The sequence below is a fragment of the Notolepis coatsorum genome, assembly GCF_963971535.1.
Source record: "Notolepis coatsorum genome assembly, chromosome: 4".
Classification (NCBI taxonomy): domain Eukaryota; kingdom Metazoa; phylum Chordata; class Actinopteri; order Aulopiformes; family Paralepididae; genus Notolepis; species Notolepis coatsorum.
The window spans coordinates 147,971,138-147,994,963 of NC_140168.1; the positions used below are offsets into that span (position 1 = coordinate 147,971,138).

Consider the following 23,826-nt stretch of genomic DNA (forward strand, 5'->3'; position numbering starts at 1 on the left):
CCTCAATATTATTATGGTGTAGTTAATACTTCATGTATCCTTAATCCCTAGGCTAATGAGGCACTAAGATGTTAGTAAAAAAATAAAACATATGCCAATGACAGGAAGTAACGGTATATGTATGTGTGTGTCTCTGTGTGTGTGTGTGTGTGTGCACTGTGCATGAGTGCACATCTAGGGGCGGTGTGTAGATTTGGTCTCCCTGATGTTGACTCATTAGCCACAGCCTTGGGTTGTTTAATACTGGACAAGTGTTTCATAACGGCCGTTGTGTGGGCCGGTTTCGGGGCCGGTGCGTGGGCCGGTGCGTGGGCCGGTGTGTGGGCTGGTGCGTCTGAATGTCCCGGGCTGAATTTGTGTCCCAGTCCGCCACTGGCCTGATTGATTAAGAACAAACAATTATCAAAATATACAATGGATTGAGTACTAACTTACATTACTCAGCAAGAACACAGTGAAGTCAGCTCAGGTTTTAGCGCATTGCCCTGTCACGGGAGTAATAATCTTGTGGCTGGGCGGAAGTTGCCCAATCTGGACCAAGGCTCCGAGGCTGCAGCTCGACCCTGGACTAACAGCAGACTGGCTGCAGTACCCCTCCACGTCAATAGATGGCAGAAAGACACTATATATATGGATATGATCACGTGACTGAGCGAGTCTGCCTGCTGACGCACCAAGTTGTAATTCTCTACTTCCTGCTTTGCTACCGAAACGTGAGTGCCGATCATCTCAGCTTCGTTATTATTATATCTTCGATGTTTAATTATTTGGTATAGAAAATGTGCAGACACACTAGAGTAGTATGCTATGGCTTTGTTTAGTTGGCTCTGTACCACCACAGTAAAAGTAGTTTTAAATCAAAGTGTGGACTCTGCAGTCAGTTTGTTTGTGCCATGTGAGCAGAACAACTGTCATCCTCCTCCTCAGCTGAACGGCTCCTAACTGAAGCAGCAGCAGATGAGATATATATATATATAATAATAATAATAATAATAATAATAATAATAATAATAATAATGCCTAGTATGTACTGAGAGTTGCCAACAATACGCAAGTAAATGACGGACCAGAATAGCAACACAAAAAAACAGCAGCAAATGTAAACCTTAATTATTCAGGCTATTAAAGGAACATACCAACATTTTGGGAAAACAGCTTACCGTCTTCTCCAGAGAGAGACAAGAAGATAGATACCAATTTCCTCTCTGTGTTCAGTAAAGCTATCTGGCTGCACGTTAGCCTAGCTTAGCACAATGAATGGAAGCGGACAGTGCCGGTTAGCCTTCGGGAGAGGCGTTAGTTGGACAATGCCTAGGCGGCACTGTCTGCTTCCATTCATTGTGCTAAGCTAGGCTAACGTGCAGCCAGATAGACAGGGTGGGGGAAACTGTACAACTGTACAAGCAAAACTGTACATTGGAATATCGACAACCTTACTTGGTCCCAAGAAGAGGCTCTCGTGTATTATTGGGTTATTTAGGACATTTACAGGGGCCAGTTTCGAATTGCAGTCTCCCGTAGGTGTTCTTTGAGCCTCCTCATGTTACTTTTCCGACGAGGCATCTGAAGAGACCCAAGTTGATCGCCGGCCCGGATGCGTGTAGCTTAATTCCAGCGGAAGAGTGCAAGAGCGCTTCCGCATTTTGCCCTGATTGGCCGCGGTAACGCCCTCCAAATGCGCATTTTCTTTCCCCCCGCTCAGACGCCAAAATGGAATGCATGTAGTACATTGCAACACAACGCAGCATTTCCGCGTACATTGCAACGTAACACAACGCAGCTGTCAACTGTACTTTACATATTATCCAAACGAGGACCACATAATGTTATTTCCCTGTACATTCTAACGTTAACACAACGCAGCTGTCAACTGTACTTTACATATTATGGAATACATGTATATTATCGCGACGCGACGGCAGTGCGGAAATAGGCTGTCTATTGCCATTCTCTAAGACAAACTCTAACCTTAACCAGCTCCTTAACAGCGCCTAAACATAACCATAACCAACTCCGAAACAATGCTTAAAGGGGAACTCCAACATTTTGGGAAATTAGCTTATTTAACATCTTCCCTGGAGTTAGACAAGAAGATACATACCTTTTTTGTCTCTGTGCGTGCATTTAGCTTTGGGAATAGACGCTCCGTTAGCATAGCTTAGCTTCATCACTGGAAGTGAGGCAGATCCGTAGCCTTACAGTGTATTGTAAGGTCTGACATTGACCAAATTTGATATGCATGACCTTGGTGGGCTCTAGGTCAACTCCTGAAAAGGGGGTCAATGTCAGACCTTGCAATCAAAAGTTAGGGGGCGCACTGAAATTATGGCAAGGGTTATTAGCCCCCTAACTTTTGATTGCAAAGTCTGACATTGACCCCCTTTTCAGGAGTTGACCTAGAGCCCACCAAGGTCATGCATATCAAGTTTGGTCAATGTCAGACCTTGCAATACACTGTAAGGCACTGTAAGGCTACGGATCTGCCTCACTTCCAGTGATGAAGCTAAGCTATGCTAACGGAGCGTCTATTCCCAAAGCTAAATGCACGCACAGAGACAAAAAAGGTATGTATCTTCTTGTCTAACTCCAGGGAAGATGTTAAATAAGCTAATTTCCCAAAATGTTGGAGTTCCCCTAAGTTAACATGCCTAAACTTAACCGGCAAAAGAATGCACGTTTAAAAAAAAAAAAAAAAAAAAAAAATTGAAGGGAATCAAACTTGTCTCCAACGATCCACAGCACGGCGGCATACCAGTTGAGCTAAGCGTCGAATGAAAAACACCCCAGGTGGGATTAAGCTACACGCGGCCCGGATAACGCGTGGAATACAGTACCTAACGCTGAATCAATAAACGCGATCGATATTTGGAATGGCGATCAGGAATTGGAATAATCTTTTTGGATAACATCTGATCTGAGGTAAGCAATTTATTTTACCAGTCTTAGGGTAATCGGATCTGTTTTCACCTATCCCATATGTGTGTGTGTGGCTGTGAGTGTGTGCTCGCTGATCAGGAAATGAGAATATATTTTTCAGATCGCTTCTCTAGCAGTACACACATACTATCGATAATCTAGTGTTTATTTGAAAACTATTCATAAATAGGCCGAAAAATGACAGTTTTTTGTGTATGCCAGAATATTCCAGTAAATGCTGTTTATCACGGAATCTTTATATTTTCCTGAAAAACGAGAGCTTTTCAAAATGCTATAAAACGGAAATTAACCGATTATATATATATATTAGAGTTGTGCCGATACCGATATCGGAAATGCCGCCGATACTGGCTAAAATGGTAGTATCGGTATCGGCGAGTACACGTAAATTCTAGCCTCCGATCCCATGACGCGCAGCTTTTTTTTTTTTTTTTTTCACAGGTAAACAACACGAGCGGCACTAGCGGTGTGTAACATGAGAAGCTAGAAACACGAGCGGCGCTAGCGGTGTGTAACATGAGAAGTTAGAAAAATGTCAGTCATTTGGGAATATTTTACACTGGAAAACCCCACCACTAAAACGGCAACGTGTAAAATATGCAAGACTTTAGTTTCGAGGGGTGGCACAAGTGTTGCCAAATTCAATACGAGCAATTTAATCAAGCATTTGAAGACTCATCACGCGAACGAGCATGCGGAGTTCATCAAAACAAAGGGGAAAAAAAGTTAAGAGCTGCAGCAACAAACGCTGGTAACCGCATTCCAGCGACGTGAAAAGTACCAAAAAGACAGCCCAAAAGCGACAATGATAACCGACAAACTAATTGAATTTATTGTTCTGGACGACCAACCCCTGTCGGTCGTTGAAAATGTGGGATTTCGCCGCTTAATGGAACATTTGGAGCCACGGTACAATTTGCCAGGTCGCAAATATATCTCTGAAACTGCCCTCCCCAAACTATACGAGACGGTGAGGGAACACATTTCAGCAACGCTAAAAGACGTTCATGCTATTAGTTTCACAACTGACATTTGGAGCTCCGACGTGTGCCCAATGTCTTTACTCAGTTTAACCGCACACTGGGTGGACACGGCTTCGACAAGTTTTGCTCTTAAAAGTGCGGTGCTGCAAGCTAATGAATTCCGTGGGTCACACACTGGCACTGCAATTGCTGAAACAATTGAAGGGATGTTGGCCAAATGGAGCATCCCCAAGTCCAACGTTCATGTTGTTTTGCGCGACAACGCAAGCAACATGAAGAAAGCGATGGACGAGCTGGACGTGTCAAGCTTGGGATGCTTTGCCCACTCGATCCAGCTGGTGGTGCATGAAGGGTTACTATCCCAGCGAAGTGTGAGCGATGCGCTGGCAAATAGTAGGAAAATAGTTGGGCATTTTAAACATTCGCCACTGGCTACTACACGCCTGGAGGACATCCAGAAAGACCTCCAAGTGCCCACCAAACGTCTGCACCAAGACGTAGCGACGAGGTGGAACAGCACGTTCTATATGGCCCAGAGTCTACTGGAGCAGAAGCGGTCTATTTCATCGTATGTAGCTGACTACGACCTGCCAGCGACCCTGACAGCCAACCAGTGGGCATTGCTGGAGAAAACCATCGCTGTTCTGGCTCCATTTGAAGAGCTGACGAGACAGGTTTGCTCCTCCACCTCCTCTGCAGCTGAAGTGATCCCCTCTGTCACAGTGCTGAAAAGGCTGCTTGCTCGGGAGAACCCGGAGGACACCGGTATAAAAACGATGAAAACTACCCTTCTAGAGGCTGCCAACAAAAGATTCCGAACCATAGAGGATGAGCCATTGTATGCAGTTGCCACTCTCCTGGACCCGCGTTTCAAAGACAGGTATGTCTAATAGTATGCTTATTAAATATAATAGTTCTTGTGTTAGAAATGAATGTGGATGTAAATATGAATATTTAAATAACACAAGTAGTAACAGGGCTATATTTTGGCTAGGCTAGAAAACTTGCTAGCTAAGTATGAAACATGACATTTGTGTAACTGCAGCTGTGTCCTAGTGTAATTCAAGTTAAGCTTCAGTATGATGTCATAGTAGCACCGGTTAGTAACTTAGAACAGGCTAGAACGTTCTGGAACGTTGTGATGTCATAGCAGACCCTTCCAGACTTGCGCTCCAGTGTTTAAATAAAGACAAGTGTTATTGTTGTTTGAATCACATCTATGTCCATACACTGGCCATGTTTTAGATTCACTGTAGGCTACACAAACAACATATGAAAATGTTGCATCATAGTCTACTCTATACAATAACAACAATAATCCTAGTCTACATTTAGAAAACAAACAATTGTAAATATTATAAACAAAAGTAAAACTTAGAAATGGTGTTCTAGGTAATAGACATTGCATTGTTATTATTTTATGCACATGCATCATTCATATACATTACTATTTATTTACTAGTGCATTAACCTATGTGTCACCATCAAGAGCTACTGGAGGAGGTTGTTGTTTATTTTTGACATTTATTTAATTATTAATTATGTTTTTATATTATTTCAGATACTTCACAAGTGCAGGCAGCATCCAGCATGCAAAGGAGGCACTGAACCAAGAGGTTGACAAGATGGAGGCGTCACTGAGGACGAGGAGGACCACAGCTGAGGCAGCAGAGCCAGTGGAAAAGGCCCCACGTATGGAGGCACAGCCAAGCAGCAGCTTCAAGGGCCTGTTTGAGGAGATCCTGCAGGAGCATGATGATGAACGTGGGGGCAGGGCAAGTACTAGCTCAAGCACACAGGTTCAACTTCAAATACAGACATATTTGACAGAGCAAACTATCCCGCGCTCAGACAGCCCATTCCAATACTGGGGAGGCAACCAACTTCGGTTTCCCACCCTGGCTGCAACTGCTGCAAAATTTCTCTGTGCTCCTAGTACCAGTGTGGATAGCGAGAGACTGTTCAGCACAGCCTCCAACATTGTAGATGCAAAGAGGAACAGGCTAGGAGGAGAGAGAGCAGAAATGCTCATCTTCTTGAAGAAGAACCTGCCATTGCTCTTGAAATTAAAATAGTGAGCAACACTGAGCATTGCAATACTCAGTTCAAGTGCAATGTGAACTTATTTTTATTTTACTGTGTAACTGCTGCACATTTGATTTGATTTGATTTAACTGCTGCTATTTTTTTTAACCAGACTGTTATTGAGGAGGTGAGAATGACCCCCAACCAGACTGTTGTTGATGTTGCACTACTGTTTTATACTGTTACTATAAAAGAGCCATTGCTCTTGAAGTTTGTGAGCAATGTGAACTTATTTTTTTTTTACTGTTTAACTGCTGCTCTTTTCTTAACACTTTGGCTGCCATGGGTTAAATTAATGATATACCATAGATTGCCAGCGCTATTTGTCTATGGAGAAAGTCCCCTTCTTTGCAGGGCTATAACTTTTTAAATTCTATTGCTACATTGCCATTATTAGGGCCCATTCAAAGTCCTATATGTATTGTTCATTGTGTAGCAACGTTAAACTTTTTCATTCACATATTCATAGTAAAGTATGGTCTAATGTATAAGTATGTTTTCATCTCTTTCTGCAACTTTCTCCAGAACGTGATATATAGCCCCAAATGCATTATATTGAAGATGAAATACAGTTTGATGGCAATCAGCGCGATATAAAAAATTCCAACTAGACGTACTTCTAGAAGTTACTACACGTCATCTGATGTTGACCGGATGGGCGAGGGGGCGTTTATAATTCCGTGGGCAGCGTTATACCAATCATCTAATGTGGGTCAAATGTTGATAAAAGCAGTTAGTATCGAAGATGGTAACGTTACACGCTGAAACTCACCCCAGTCTCCGCGCGCCGTTGGGCGATCATCGTCGAGTAGAAATTTTATCATTATGGGATATATTATTACCCGGTCCATCTCCAGCTTGTATAATGGTATATACGTCCAAATCATGTTGTTTATCGAGTTATTGGCAATCGATCGCTATGTAGAGTGACGAGCTAGAATGCCGGAACCTATCCCGAGTGGCCGGAAGCAATACGGACATGTAGCACAACCTCCACTGTGCTTCCTGTTAAGCGGTTGCGCGATCGGCCACCAGATGGCGCTCCTGAACCGCCAGAGAGCTCAGTGGGTCCTGCTGGTGGTTCTCAGACCAGCGGAGGGACATTATGGATCAGATCGCAGATTTTTGAAATATTGATATAAGGACGCTGTACAGCGTCCCCCGGCAACTTTAGCATCGCCAGCAATGACGCTGTAAAGCGTTTTTAGGCAGTCAAAGTGTTAACCAGACTGTTAATTGAGGAGGTGAGAATGACCCCCAACCAGACTGTTATTGATGTTGTACACTGTTAGTATAAAAGAGAAATTGCTCTTGAAATTTTAAATTGTGAGCAATACTCACTCAGTTCCTACTCGATGTGAACTTATTTTTTGTTTACTGTGTAACTGCTGCTCTTTTCTTAACCAGACTGTCTGTTATTGAGGAGGTGAGGATTACTGATCAGACTGTTATTGAGGAGGTGAGGATGACTGATCAGACTGTTATTGAGGAGGTGAGGATGACTGATCAGACTGTTATTGAGGAGGTGAGGATGACTGATCAGACTGTTATTGAGGAGGTGAGGATAACTGACCCCAACCAGACTGTTATTGACGTGAGGGAAATTTATTTTACACTGTAATTGTAATTCGTTTATTTTGAACGTTTTGTTTTTAAGTTGATGTAGCACTACTGTTTTACTGTACTATTTAAATCTTATTTTACAAAATTGTGGCTGCACTTTAACAGTTTTTTAAAGGAATTGTTATTCCTATTTATTTATGTTCTTTTTAGCTGCGACCGCAGCTCTATAGCTCTGTCAGTCGGTTTGTCCACAAAAGTGTCCCTGGCACATACGGGTACATGGTCGCAACTCGCAACTTATCACGTGCTAAGTGCTAACATGCTTGTTCATTTATGACTGACTGTCAAACTTGATAATAAAAGAAAGTTCTATCATGTCATTCATTCTCTGTATGTATTTGTTCATGTTTTACAAAGGGTTTAACTGAGCCAGGCCATACAACAATGATGGCAATCATATCACAGGGTTAGTAGTATACTGTAAAAAAAAAAACAGTATATGTAGTAGTGTCTAGCTATAAAAAAAAAAAAAAAATTAAAAAAAAAATTTACAATTTTTTTTTTTTTTTTTTTGCACTGGTATCGGATTAGTATCGGTATCGGCCGATACCCAAAACTCAGGTATCGGTATCGGATCGGAAATGAAAAAATGGTATCGGAACATCTCTAATATATATATATATATATATATATATAAAAAAAAAAAAACGCCTCGACAATGTTGACTGCAAACAAGTCATTGATAAATGACGGGCAGATTAGACAAAGCCATAATTTAAGACAGAGATTATGCGTTCACAACGCTATCATTGAAGTGGGTGCTGGCATTCAACGGCAGTAAGGCGCACCGCATCGCCGGTAATCAAAGTGATACCAAATCGTTCAGGTTCGCTGTTGAGAGATGTGTGTAGGCCAAATGTCCCAGTTAAAGGTGCTGTACGTGATATTTTTGTTTGTTAAAATAAGTGGTCTACGTGTTAGGGTGAGACACCCCAGGTGAATAGGGTAAGAAATTGAACTAATGGATATCACAATGAAACTTCCCCAGTTGATTACTCATATTAACACTTTGATTGCCAGCATGGGGTGGACTATTTATCGCTTGAGTGCCAGCGCTTAAGGTCTCTTTCACACAGGGGCTGTTTGGTCCGGACTTTCGGACCAGAATTCGATAGTCCGGTTTTTCGGGTCTGTGTGAATGCGCGTCGAACTCGGTCCGCGGACCAAGCAGGCGAACTCTAGTCCGCCTGAAAACGTAGGTCTCGGTTCGGCTTCAGCGGACCAAACGCGAACCAAATATAGGAAGTGATTATTATTACCACTGCTTGCAGCACTCACTGCAAAACAAGCACACTGCATATCTCTCTATCTCTCTATCTCTCTATCTCTCTATCTATCTATCTATCTATCTATCTATCTATATATCTAACTGTGCATCTTGGGAAGAAGGAAGAAACACGCGGCTTATTATTATTACCGAGGCGCACGGCATTAATAATGGATCAATGCCACGTCAATATTATTATTATTATTATTATTATTATTATAATATTATTATTATTGGTCTACAAGTTGTTTAGCGAGAGGATGGTGGTAATGTGCTTCAATAGAACAATGGATCAATGCCATGTCAAAACTCGCTCCGCTGATCTGGAGGGCTCGCAGACAGCACACACAGACACACACACGCGCGCGCGCACACACACAGGCTTGCAGCCACACACACATTTCCACTGTCCAATAGACAAGCGCCCTTTTCGACCGCGTGACATTGTTCAGAAGGTCTCGGTCCGCTGACAGATTTCTCTATGTGAACGCAGGCGAACCAAATGAAGAATGCAACAATGTTGCAACTTCACCCCCAGAACCGCACAGAGTCCACCAAAACTATATGTGAAAGCGACCTAAGTCAATGAGAGGGCGAGCACATTTGTGAACGCATAAACTATATCTTAAATTATGTTTAATACGCCCGTCACCCATCAATGACTTGCTTGCAGTCAACATGTACGAAACGGATTGTTTTTTCATCAGTACATTTCCGTTTTATACCGTTTTGAATACGAGTATAGTTTTGAAAATGTCTAGAAAGAAAAAAAAATATTCCGCAGGAATCGCCCTTTACTGGAATACACACAACACGTTGTCATTTTCCGGCTGATTTATGAATCTTTTTCAAATAAACGCTAGATTATCGATAGTATATGTGTACTTATGCACGCTAGAGAAGCGGGCTGAAAAACCGATTATCTATGACCTGGTCAGCGCTAACGTCATACCACAAGTTGTGAAATATGTGAAAAAAACATCTGATTACCCCAAAACTGGTAACATAGATTCCTTACCTCAGATCAGATGTTCTGCAAAAAGATTATTCCAATTCCTGATCGCCATTCCAAATATCGATCGCGTTTATTGATCCAACATTAGACCTCGAAACAGATAATCCACACTGCTTTTGGTTGCCCCAATGAATGCAGTAGTCTCCGGTTACATGCCTGAGAAGTAAAATGTGGAATGCGGAGTTTTCTTTTCACATGCATTTTCATTGAGTCCATTCCAATGGGTTACCATCCGGGAGACGATAGGGGGCGGTATTTGCCCTTTTCGAGCGCATAGACAGTCCCAATGATAACGTGAGGCTGGATTGATGAAAAATGAATGGATATCGCTAATAAAAGAAATAACGATTAAATAACGAGATTTCTCACCATTGGCACTCAATGTGTTAAGACGAGACTTTTTTGTATTACAAGTTTTCTGAAATTGTATGTTTAAATATGCAAATGGTGCATGATCTACTTAAATATGCACTAATTTGCATATAATTCCAGGACAGAAATCTGAACATTGGATGAAGCCATTTTCAAAATTATAGTTTCATTTTGTTGACATATTGGAGCCAAAGGTTATTACAGAGGGGATTTTGGATATCTCTTTTTATCACTCCATAAATCAGAAAATACTGTCAACAGTCCATTTGTATGGTAAAATTCCATATTTCGCCATGTTTTTAGGAATAAATGTGATATAAATCAGGGTATGAATGCGATATCAACAAACCCTTCTGTAAATACCTTCATAACATAGATATGAATAGAACTGGAAGGTTTGGTGTATGTGAGTGCTACTAAAGTGGAGATTTCTGGCTCAGAGTATGAGGAAAAACTCATTTTGAGAAAAAGGCCTTTAAAGATTTGTATGGTAAAATTCCATAAAACTTTCTTTGAAACAGCTATTTACAAACAATACCTAATCAAACCATTAGTAATAGACAACCTAAACACATGCCTGATAACTGAATAATAATAATAATGATGTTATTGAACTGAACAGAACTACAAACAGTGTAGTAACAGTGTAGTGTAGTACCCCCTAATAGGCAAAAAAATATTTGAATAGATATCACTATGAAACTTTCCCAGTTTGTTATGTACATATAGACTAAGAAAAAATATATTGCAAGTTTTCTTAATTTTATGTTTATATATGCAAATGAGGCACTTCCCCATAAAATATGTGCACATTTATGGATGCAATAAGGCAAAATTAAGTAAAATAAACAACTAAATGTGTGTTATTGACGTTTTATTGTCACTAGGGATGCCCCCCGGACCCCGGTTTTAAACGGGAACCGGTACTATATTAGAAAATACCGGAGTATTTATAAGCTCTGACGTCCTCGGTACTGCTATCGATACTCTAGAGAAATTATTATTATTATTATTATTATTATTATTATTATTATTTAAGTTGCGAACGATCCTCTCTCTGTCTCTGCACGAGAAGCGAGCCGCAGCCAGCGAGTCAATTATTACACACACTCCTCGCGAGTCGCTCGCTAGTGCTACACATAGACATACGGGTCCTACATACGGGTACTCCTTAATGAAAGTGTCCCCGACGCCCCGTGCTATAGCGCTCTGCACACAGACAGCAGCTCTGCATGCACTGAGTCGTGATCATGGCGGATAGAGCGAAGCGTTCTAAAGTATGGATATACTTTACAAGGGTCAATGCCGACGATGCACGTTGCCACAAGTGCAACAAAACATTTGCCAGTAAGGGTGGCAATACGAGCAAATCAATTTATCAAAACATCTGTTGGCAAAACATGATATTAGTGTGCAGAAATGCGCGTATTCGACTGCCTTGCGCGCAGTGTTCCATCTGCATCCACTGCAGCCGTAACCGTAAGCCAAGATACGGAGTTGCCTAGGCTAATAACGAATTATTACAAATAGGCTAATAAACAAAACAATTGTTTAGCTACAAATACTACAATCTAAACTTTTTATAGATCGTCAAGCTGAGGCGTCAGCCACTATGTCCCAGGCCAGTGAGCCCAGGGCCACCACACATCCACCCCTCTACCTCCCTCCACCACCCAAAGTCCTTTCTCCCTAGCAGCTAGAGGAAGGATGACAGAGGATAGGGTGAACGAGTGTCACAGTTCTGTTAGCCTTTTGCATTTGTTGTTTATTATAAAAAGTCTATAATTCAGAGTCAGACACATTTAAAACATTGTTGCTGCTGTTGCTGAAGAAATTATATTAATTTATTATATTTATTTATAAAGTTATATAAAAGAACATTGCTGTTGCTGAAGAAATTATATTTATTTATAATACTTATTTATAAAGTTGTATTTATAAATAATAAAGCAATGTTGATTCTGTTCTTAATTAATTGTCTTTTTTTCTTGCAAAAAAAGAACCAAAAAGAACCGATAAGAGTATCGATAAAGTACCGAACCGTTAAGCAGTATCGATAAGAGTAGTAGTATCGATAAAATCCTAACGATACCCATCCCTAATTGTCACTAGTTTCATAGACGACATGTTTAGGAAGCAAAATATAACAATCTCAATCAACAAAAAAAGTATATTTGCCTATTCACCTGGGGTGTCTCGCCTTAAAATAAGTGGTCTACACTCCCGACAGCCATCACTGGTATACATGGTCTGGTCGCGTGTATCACTTCCGCAACGGATTTGATTTCCGGGGTTGGCCTGATTGGCCGCGACGGCCACATGACACGCTGCGGCCCCGCGGCCGAGGCGGCAACGCCAGAAGCTGCTGTGTTTCACTGCCGCTTTCCCACTTCAACGCTGCAGCAGCGCTGTCGCGCCACATCTTCTGAGTGCAGAGCTGTTTAATCACTTTTCCCACTGCGTTACCAGTGGCGCGACGCTGGAGTTCACTTCGCCTTTCACATCGCGCCGCGCTTATGCCGTCTAGCACAGTCTCTAACAGTAACAGTAGTCTGACCAGTTTGTTTTGTGATGTTTGTAATCTTGTTTAGAAACACGGGTCTCTTGTCCATTGATGGATATATAATGGATATATTTTGTCTGGCACAGTGGTGTAATGGCTAGTGCTCATTCCTGTCAAGCGGACGACCCGAGTTCGAAACCCCGAAACCCCGCTTTTGGAATATAATATTAATGACTGTATACGCAAAAGTAGCCTAGTTTTAAGTTAAAATATTATAAATCTACATGCATTGAGGATGTCATTCTTTATATAGCTCTCAAAGTGCGCCAGATTAAAGCATTTACATCGCAAAAAAAAATAAGAAATTAGAAAAAGGGGGGATTCTAACACGTGTCGTCCGCGTGAGAGGTATGAGGACTAACCATTACACCACGGTGGCAGATAAATAAAATATCCATTAATGGACAAGAGAGCCGTACGTCGTCCGTCTAATGAAGTTAGATTTATACAGTACACTTTGACTGCTGAATTGACACGTTTAACTTATTCATTCTTTAATTCGGCAACATTAATGCTTCTTACTGTTACTGTTAGAGACTGTGCTAGACGGCATAAGCGTGGCGCAATGTGAAAGGCGAAGTGAACTCCAGCGTTGCGCCACTGGTAACGCAGTGGGGAAAAGTGATTAAACAGCTCTGCACTCATAAGATGTGGCGCGACAGCGCTGCTGCGGCGTTGAAGTGGGAAAGCGGCAGTGAAACACAGCAGCCTCTGGCGTTGCCGCCTCGGCCGCTGCCGCGGGGCGGGGTCGCGGCATGTCACGTGGCCGTCGCGGCCAATCAGGCCAACCCCGGAAATCAAATCCGTTGCGGAAGTGATACACGCGGTCTGGTCAGTAACATGGGTTTCCCAGTCGCGTCTATACTTTCCGTAGCCGCATTTCTGGCAAGACGCTCTCTGATTGGCCGACGCCTGTTTCTACACTGGTTAAGCTTAGGCACTCTTTACTGGTTAAGCTTAGGCACTCTTTCGAAGTTCGTTAACCCTTAGGAGTCACGCTGGAGCTTTGAACCCGTCGGCGGACAACAAAAGAAATTCGAATCCCTCTTAAATACTCAAAAAGGACATATTTTCAGAAATCGATAAAAATAGAAAAATTGCCATTTCTAGTGCTTTGACATGTAAGGTATAAGTCCCCCAACTTGCTAAACCTAATACGACTTGTAAATACATTTAATTCTTGCTAGATGGTATGCTTGTAATAATCTCCATTTGCGATAAAAACTACATCTCGCGTCACATCCATGGACGCGCGCACACACCAAGGTGTTAATCACTGAGTGATCTAATGTGCATATTCTTCAGCGCGAGAGGGGGGGTTGTGTTTCTCACTGTCTGTGATAATATAATCTGGTCCTGCAGTTCATTCAAGCGTGCATCACGGTTATTATTATTATTATCATTCTCTCTCGAGAATACACGGGACCCGACATTTAAAAGTAGTCTTATTATGCTTTTCATCCTCGCCCGTGTATATACCCACGTCGCGCTAAAACAACATAAACTACTGTATGGCAGACAGAGTGCGTGTGTGTACAGTTCATTCAAGCGCGCATCACGGTGATGACGGCTCTCTAGTCTAGAGTAGAGAGGTGGCCTGTTACTGTTCCGTGATTTTCATTCGGCGCTTCAGCTCACCTGGCAGAGCAGCGGTCCTGCGGTCCGTTGTTGACGAGTTCGAATCCCATAATTTTTTTTTTTTAACGTGATTTTTTTTTAACGTGTATTCTACTTTCGCCGGTTAAGGTTGGGCATGGTTAAGGTTAAGGTTCTAGAATGTTCGATTATGATATCATACTGTGACATACTCCTCCTGTAGTGTGAAAAAACATGCATTCTCATAAATATTACGATCAAATCTATTTTGTACTTGATGATACATTTGAAATTGGTTTGGTTATGATCATGTTATATGTGTGTGTGTGTGTGTGTGTGTGTAAAAAACTAATTAATAATATAATTATTATAAATGTCTCTCTGTATATATCTCTGTATCTCTTTCTTTCTTTCTCTCTCTCTCTCTCTCTTTATTACTATACTATTATATCTAAATGTCTAAACCTCTGTCTATCTAGTGTGTGTATACACCAGTATCACTGACTACCACGGCAAGCCTATAGAAAATGATTCTATTTAATAATAATAATTATTATTATTATTATAAATGTCTCTCTGTATCTTTCTTTCTTTCTTTCTTTCTTTCTTTCTATTATATTACTATTATATATCTATCTAAATATCTAAACCTCTGTCTATCTAGTGTGTGTATATGCATGGCATCAAATCAAAGTGTGTGTTGCCTGTATTGATCAGTCACACTATACCCCCATTCAGCTGTAATTGTTCCCTGCTGGGCCTTTGTTTCATGGTGTGAATTAGTCATTGAAATTAACATTGAATTCTGGGAAGGAGTGTAGTTCCCTTATCATTAGCTGAATTCACTGAATTCTCTTCAGAGGCTCCTGCTGCAAATTGGTAATGACTACCAGAATGTTTGATAGGACATTGATTGAAAACTATCGTCTCAAATTTGACAATTGATGGCTTATTTTGAAGGTATGAATCTGTAATTTTATATTATGTAACAAAAAAAAAGGGGGAAATTCTCAGGAGGAGGAGCTATTTAGGTTAGACTCCTAAGGGTTGGTTAGAGTTTGTCTTGGAGCGTGACGGCAAGTTCTTTCGACGGTTAAGCTTAGGCACTCTTTCGAAGTTGGTTAAGGTTAGAGTTTGTCTTAGAGCATGGCGATAGAACGCCAGGTAGTTTGCAGGCTGTTCGATGTCAATGTCAGACCTTGCAATCAAAAGTTAGGGGGCGCACTGAAATTATGGCAAGGGTTATTAGCCCCCTAACTTTTGATTGCAAAGTCTGACATTGACCCCCTTTTCAGGAGTTGACCTAGAGCCCACCAAGGTCATGCATATCAAGTTTGGTCAATGTCAGACCTTGCAATACACTGTAAGGCACTGTAAGGCTACGGATCTGCCTCACTTCCAGTGATGAAGCTAAGCTATGCTAACGGAGCGTCTATTCCCAAAGCTAAATGCACGCACAGAGACAAAAAAGGCATGTATCTTCTTGTCTAACTCCATGGAAGATGTTAAATAAGCTAATTTCCCAAAATGTTGGAGTTCCCCTAAGTTAACATGCCTAAACTTAACCGGCAAAAGAATGCACGTTTAAAAAAAATAAATAAAAAAAAAAATTGAAGGGAATCAAACTTGTCTCCAACGGACCGCAAGATCCACAGCACGGCGGCATACCAGTTGAGCTAAGCGTCGAATGAAAAACACCCCAGGTGGGATTAAGCTACACGCGGCCCGGATAACGCGTGGAATACAGTACCTAACGCTGAATCAATAAACGCGATCGATATTTGGAATGGCGATCAGGAATTGGAATAATCTTTTTGGATAACATCTGATTTGACTACCACGGCAAGCCTATAGAAAATGATTCTATTTAATAATAATAATAATTATTATTATTATAAATGTCTCTCTCTCTGTATCTTTCTTTCTTTCTTTCTATTATATTACTATTATATATCTATCTAAATATCTAAACCTCTGTCTATCTAGTGTGTGTATATGCATGGCATCAAATCAAAGTGTGTGTTGCCTGTATTGATCAGTCACACTATACCCCCATTCAGCTGTAATTGTTCCCTGCTGGGCCTTTGTTTCATGGTGTGAATTAGTCATTGAAATTAACATTGACATCACATTGAATTCTGGGAAGGAGTGTAGTTCCCTTATCATTAGCTGAATTCACTGAATTCTCTTCAGAGGCTCCTGCTGCAAATTGGTAATGACTGTACCAGAATGTTTGATAGGACATTGATTGAAAACTATCGTCTCAAATTTGACAATTGATGGCTTATTTTGAAGGTATGAATCTGTAATTTTATATTATGTAACAAAAAAAAAGGGGGAAATTCTCAGGAGGAGGAGCTATTTAGGTTAGACTCCTAAGGGTTAGAGTTTGTCTTAGAGCGTGACGGCAAGTTCTTTCGACGGTTAAGCTTAGGCACTCTTTCGAAGTTGGTTAAGGTTAGAGTTTGTCTTAGAGCATGGCGATAGAACGCCAGGTAGTTTGCAGGCTGTTCGATGCGGAAATGGGCAAAGACACAGCTTGTCACGCGATTGGGCAACAGTGGCCAATCGGAGAGAGTCTGCCAGAAATGCGGCTACGGAAAGTATAGACGCCTCCCAGTCCCTCCACTCTGCAGTAAACACAAAATACATGTTCTGGTATCCCGTTCCCACTTTATCCATCCAATCAGGAGAGAGAACTCCACACTGCAAAAATGGTCTGACAAGAAATAAAGACTAGATTCAAGCAAATGTGTCCTTGAAACAAGTCAAATAATCGACCTGTGCCAAGCAAATTTGGCTTGGCAAGATTTCTTGAAATAAGTAAGAATATCTAGGGTTCTCTCTCCTGGTTGGATAAGGGATACCAGAAGAACATGTATTCTGTTTACTGCAGAGCAGAGGGACTGGGAGACCCATGTTACTGACCAGACACTCAGTGATGGCTGTCAGAATGTAGAGATTTTGACCACTTATTTTAACAAAAGAAAATGCCACTTGCAGCACCTTTTTAAGTGTACCATGTAAACTCTGTTGTATTATTTCATGGCTCTACGTCTAGGGGACAACACATCTTGTACCTGGGGTATAACAAATATTTGATGCATCATATATTTGTTTGTTTATTTTTATTCATTTATAATGCTCTAAATGATTAACTTTGTAACATGTTCGTTGCACTTAGCCTATTGCTTATTCTGAATCAATCCCATTGTATTTGTATTCCTCCTATCACACTTTTAAACCAATGAACCAAATCAAACTTATCTGTAGTTGGATAGTTGTTGGATTGAATTGTTAATCGCCTAGTTATTCTCACACAGCATGTATATGATGCATTTAGACAAACACAGGCCGGGCTCTAATATAAGGTCGCAAAAAAAGTTTTTATTTTTTTATTTTTCGTGTTGTGATATAGAATGAGAAACTCTTGCCAATGGAAATCAAGTGCTGCCTCCCGCTACACTGACTACCATACATTAACGTTTCGCTCTGGTTAGCTTTAGCGATAGCCGCTAGCTAACGCTGTCATAATATGGTAGATCTGTGGTGTCACTCAGCTGGATGACGTTGACTTCGTTTGCAAACGTTAACGTTCGCTATCTATATGGCATTGGCAGACGAGGCTGGCGTTGTCCAGATGACACATTACAGACCATGATGCTATGATAACGTTAGTAGCTAAAGCTACTGCATGTAAACAACTCTATTCAACTGAGGAAGTCGAGAAGGTACCACACGCTAAACCGTCCCCGGACCCCACAACCTAGTATAGACAGTTCCAACTTCAGTGTGTGAATTACGTTAATCCCACAATTACTCAACTGCACTCAATATTTAAATACCAATGCTAGTCTAAATAAATGTAGACCGACAATGTACGTATTAAATAATAATAATAATGCAATAAAAGTCTGAAAATGAAGGGATTATGTCCATGAGTGTCGTTTTTAGAAATTAAGGCCTGCCTCTTATATAAGCCTCTCTAAAAAAGGCCTTGTGCTCTTTGCAGCTGAGGTAAATAGAAGACCAGTCTTATATTTGAGTATTTACGGTAGTTATAGCATAGAGATAATAGCAGATAATATCCAAAACTAAGCAAATCACACCAAACTATCAGGATGGATAGTTAGCACGCTGGGTAAGGAGGAAAATATATATAATATAACATAAAATATGTTATTCATCCCTGTTGCATTTATATGTTGGCCCATCTGTGTCTATAAGATTATATGTCTATATCATATATGTGTTTTATCTTCAACAGTCGCCAAAGATGCAGATCTTTGTGAAAACATTGACTGGTAAAACCATCACCCTTGAGGTAGAGGCCAGTGACAGCATCGAGAATGTCAAAGCCAAGATCCAAGACAAGGAAGGTGAGGAGAGTGTGTGTCTCGCTCTTGTTATAACCACTGATATAATGTGTAGGAGAGGAGTGCATCACCTGTCCTGAGTGGAGTCTTATTTCCATGCTAGGCCAGGGCTAGGAGGTATGCCATCATGATCATATATGTATATATACGTGTGTGTGTGTGTGTGTGTGTGTGTGTGTGTGTGTGGGGGGGGGGGGGGGGGTACTCAGTGACTCAGGAGGTAGAGCAGGTAGTCGCTAGGTTCCCGGTTCGATTTTCGCTCCTCCCGGGCAGCGTGTTGAAGTGTCCTTGAGCAAGACATTTAACCCCTAATTTCTCCCGATGTGCGGGTTGGCACTCTGCCATCGTTGTGTGAATGTGAGGAAGAAAGATTGTAAAGCGATTTGGATAAAAGCGCTACAGTATATAAATGTACCATTTATTAAATATATATGTACACACACACACATGTCTGTGTGTATACCGTATATTTTTAAGCAAATAATTTCCTTGCAGTAGTATTGAAAGGTAAAAGAAAATAGTACATTTTGAATGAAATTGCACCATGACAATTGTATTACAAGACAAAGAAAACATGTCATATCACACAAATACTGTTATACCGTCAAAACTAAGAAGAATATTGAGATTTTTGTGATTTTGGCCATATCACCTAGCCTATACTAGGCTATATGATGGGGCTGAGAGTTGGACCATGGTTCCGGTTATATCAGTATGAATGAATTCACAGAAAATATGGATATATTATATAATATAATGTGGATATATATATAACTTCTCAGACCAGGGAAAGTGTAGCATCATCTTTTATCCTCTCACTAAATCTGATTTGGCCCAGACCGAAACTTTGGTCTGATTTCCCAGAGACGGATTTAGTTTAGTCGAGGAGGGATAAATACTAATATCCCTTCCAACAGCACGATCCCCATCCATTCACAAAATCACCCAAGCCACGGCTGCCTGTGGGTTCACAGTTAATGCATTCAGTGTAATGACACTCTTGACGCCACTCCGTTGAGTTTGTGTTCGTTTTTAAATCTGTTTCATTGCATTGCAGCAGCTGTTTTATGCATCGGGTTGATCCTACTTCTGTATTGAAATGCATGCTTTTCTAAACCAGCTCTTGTCTTCTGCAGCTCTCACTGCAGCTCTCACTGCAGCTCTCACATCATGATTAAATACTTTTATTGGTGAAACGGTTGCAAAGAAAATGTTTTAGGCTGGATAGTGACTAACGTGTCGAATCAGTTTCACTTGCTCATTAATTTCTGTTGATTTATTAAAAGATAATACACAAGTTCCAAATTCTTATTTTTTGTTTGTTCAATAACCATACTGAACCAGTTTCCATTTAAGCTTGCATAGTAGATCTCTGCATGTACTTTGCAGCTAATTGAATGCAATATGCACTAGGTGTGACCATAGCGAGTGGCATCTGTTAGCACCACTCCATGACCACCATTCTCTCTCCAAACTAAAATTATTGTGTAAAATTAACATACTTTAAAATAAATTACTTGTCATATATTTGTACATTGTGCATCTGCTGCACCAGTGTGTAAAAGAATTTCCTTGTATTTCTTTTTCCAAAATCTAATTCTCCTCTATTCCTACCCATTTGTTGAATTTGGATCACGGATTAAGCCTTTTTATACAATAATATTTGTCTAATCTCCTTACCCAGGTATCCCTCCTGACCAGCAGCGCCTGATCTTCGCTGGTAAACAGCTGGAGGATGGACGCACACTCTCAGACTACAACATCCAGAAAGGTACAGTAGGACACGCTACTGGAGCAGAGCGGAGTGACCGCTAGCTGTTTTAGCAGAGCAGCCCTGTCGGGAGTGACCGCTAGCTGTTTTAGCAGAGCAGCCCTGTCAGGAGTGACCGCTAGCTGTTTTAGCAGAGCAGCCCAGTCGGGAGTGACCGCTAGCTGTTTTAGCAGAGCAGCCCTGTCGGGAGTGACCGCTAGCTGTTTTAGCAGAGCAGCCCAGTCGGGAGTGACCGCTAGCTGTTTTAGCAGAGCAGCCCTGTCAGGAGTGACCGCTAGCTGTTTTAGCAGAGCAGCTCTGTCGGGAGTGACCGCTAGCTGTTTTAGCAGAGCAGCCCTGTCGGGAGTGACCGCTAGCTGTTTTAGCAGAGCAGCCCTGTCGGGAGTGACCGCTAGCTGTTTTAGCAGAGCAGCCCTGTCAGGAGTGACCGCTAGCTGTTTTAGCAGAGCAGCTCTGTCGGGAGTGACCGCTAGCTGTTTTAGCAGAGCAGCCCTGTCGGGAGTGACCGCTAGCTGTTTTAGCAGAGCAGCCCTGTCGGGAGTGACCGCTAGCTGTTTTAGCAGAGCAGCCCTGTCGGGAGTGACCGCTAGCTGTTTTAGCAGAGCAGCCCTGTCGGGAGTGACCGCTAGCTGTTTTAGCAGATGCTATGTTATTATGTTATTACTTATAGGTTTTTAAGGGCTGAGAGTGCCAGGGCAAAGTGCATCTCATTGCATTGACTGTACTTTTTAATGTATGTGACAAATAAACTTGAAGTAGAGCTGGCTATCATTGGAAATGTTTCAACAACGATCCTTGTCCATATACTTCCAATCTGCATTTGTTTGAATGGAACCCCATTACATGATGTCATTAGATGAGCCACCAGCCACTGTCATGTAGATGAAAAACTGCCGTCTTCTTGTCCTTCTCGTCCAGAGTCCACCCTCCATCTTGTCCTGCGTCTGAGGGGCGGGATCATCGAGCCGTCTCTGAGGCAGCTGGCTCAGAAGTACAACTGTGACAAGATGATCTGCCGCAAGTATGGACACACACACACACGCACACACGTGTTGTGGGGACAGTCAATAGACTAACTCAATAATAACCCTAAAGCTGACCATAACAACTAACTATGTCTAACTCTTACCCTAACCTTAACTTACCCGAACCTAATCCAGTGTCATTTCGATTATGCTTGTTCTGCATGGTATAGCGGTCTTTCCCAAAAGCTCAAAAATAAACTGCAGGTTGCACAGAACAATGTGTGTAAATGCATGTTAAACGCCCCTCCTCCTCAGGACACGTATAGGGCCGATAGAAAGAGAAGAAATAGGACTATTACCAGTAGATAAAAGAGTAAAACAACTGAAGCTAAACCACATGTATAACATTGTTAATGACAGGGCCCCTGAATATATGAAAGGTCATGTGGGTTATGGTAAGAGAGCTACACGGTCATAACACCAGAGCTAGCATTATGTCTTGCAGTGTTCCTAAAGCTAGGAGTAAGATGGCAAGAAGCTCCTTTTTCTACACAGGTGTTGTACTTTGGAATGAACTACCTCTGCCTACCAAGCAAAGTCAAACTAAAAGCATTTTAAAAACAAAAGTAAAGGCTCAACTATGGGAAGAGCAAAGGGCTCAGCAGCCACAGGGCAGGACATCAGATTCCAGGGCTAGAGTAGACAGGGGACTGAAACTAGTTATTCTTAGTATGTGCTGTGTTATGTGTTTTTATGTCTTCCATCGAGGACCACCTTAGAAATAAGTGTTTTAATTGATGCTTTTAGGTGATATCCTCGGAATACAAATTGGTCATGATAATATTGTTTTATGATGGGTTTGTAATTTCCAAATAAAAAATCAAATCAAACCTCAACTTAGCCCTAACCCTCTAGAGTTGTGAGAGAGTGATGTTGATTTTTCCTTCTTTTAGAGATACACGGATACTGGTATCAGATATTGGTCTAATACTAAGCTAAAATAGGGTATCGGAGAACTTCCCCGGTAAATAAATCCAATACCACGGATAATTTGTCAGAACTCAAAGCAAAGGGACTTGATTTGCTCCAATTATTTACACTGAAGCAATAATATGGAGACGCATTTATTATATTATCTCAAATAATTTGGTATGGGTCGATGCTGAAAGTGTAGTACTTTAGAAGGTTATTGGCAGTAAAGTGTAGTACTTTAGATGGTTATTGGCAGTAAAGAAGTGTAGTACTTTATAAGGTTATTGGCAGTAAAGAAGTGTAGTACTTTAGATGGTTATTGGCAGTAAAGAAGTGTAGTACTTTAGATGGTTATTGGCAGTAAAGAAGTGTAGTATTTTAGAAGGTTATTGGCAGTAAAGAAGTGTAGTATTTTAGAAGGTTATTGGCAGTAAAGAAGTGTAGTATTTTATTGGCAGTAAAGAAGTGTAGTACTTTAGAAGGTTATTGGCAGTAAAGAAGTGTAGTACTTTAGAAGGTTATTGGCAGTAAAGAAGTGTAGTACTTTAGATGGTTATTGGCAGTAAAGAGGTGTAGTACTTTAGATGGTTATTGGCAGTAAGAAAGTGTAGTACTTTAGAAGGTTATTGGCAGTAAAGAAGTGTAGTACTTTAGAAGGTTATTGGCAGTAAAAAAGTGTAGTACTTTAGATGGTTATTGGCAGTAAAGAAGTGGTATGGGTACATCCCTGATGTTTGTTGTCTTGGTGCCAGGTGCTATGCCCGTCTTCACCCCCGTGCCGTCAACTGCCGGAAGAAGAAGTGTGGACACACCAACAACCTGAGACCCAAGAAGAAGCTCAAGTAGACCTGATCCTTAGTTCAGTGTTTTCAATTAAAGGTTTTGAAAAAGGACATTTTCTCATGTTGGTGTTTTCTGAAGATGATGCACATTAGTTCCCCCCCCCCCCCCCTCTGGGTTTGGTCCCGAGAACAAAACAAATTTGTTTACAAATGGGTAGTGGATTTGTGTACACTTTAAGGACCGGCCACGTATATATACGTGTTTCGGTGCCATGCGTTGTGGACCAGAGCCTCGTGGCGAGTTGTTATTGTTTTATTCCATATTTATAACGCTATTAACGTCCGCAATCGAGATGGATGACCTACCCATATATTTGATTATCGAAACATGCAATACCGGCCAGATCCGCTTAGGGGCGCCATCGCTCCACTGCAGTATCATTGAGGGCATTTGAAAAAAAAAAATCTTTTCACTGTCTGTGGGCGGATCATATGAGCCTCGGTTCCAAACAAAGACCC

At 41.3% G+C, this 23,826-nt stretch overlaps 1 protein-coding gene across 1 annotated transcript; it reads left to right on the plus strand.

The window, feature by feature from the left end:
• Window positions 1–686: 686 nt before the first annotated feature.
• LOC311227325 (ubiquitin-ribosomal protein eL40 fusion protein-like) lies at window positions 687–23,418 on the plus strand. The gene is made up of 5 exons (XM_084312929.1): window positions 687–713; window positions 18,709–18,820; window positions 20,502–20,588; window positions 21,507–21,609; window positions 23,278–23,418. The coding sequence occupies exons 2-5, from the start codon at window positions 18,718–18,720 to the stop codon at window positions 23,369–23,371; spliced, it is 387 nt and encodes a 128-aa protein (XP_084169055.1). The 5' UTR covers window positions 687–713; window positions 18,709–18,717; the 3' UTR covers window positions 23,372–23,418.
• The last annotated feature ends 408 nt before the right edge of the window (window positions 23,419–23,826 follow it).

What these genes read in the sequence shown, in the direction of transcription:
- LOC311227325 (XM_084312929.1), top strand. Translation starts at nt 18,718, where the DNA reads ATGCAGATCTTTGTGAAAACATTGACTGGTAAAACCATCACCCTTGAG. An exon ending in CAAGATCCAAGACAAGGAAG is followed by an intron (nt 18,821 to 20,501) that starts GTGAGGAGAGTG and finishes CTCCTTACCCAG; the next exon opens with GTATCCCTCCTGACCAGCAG. An exon ending in GACAAGATGATCTGCCGCAA is followed by an intron (nt 21,610 to 23,277) that starts GTATGGACACAC and finishes TCTTGGTGCCAG; the next exon opens with GTGCTATGCCCGTCTTCACC.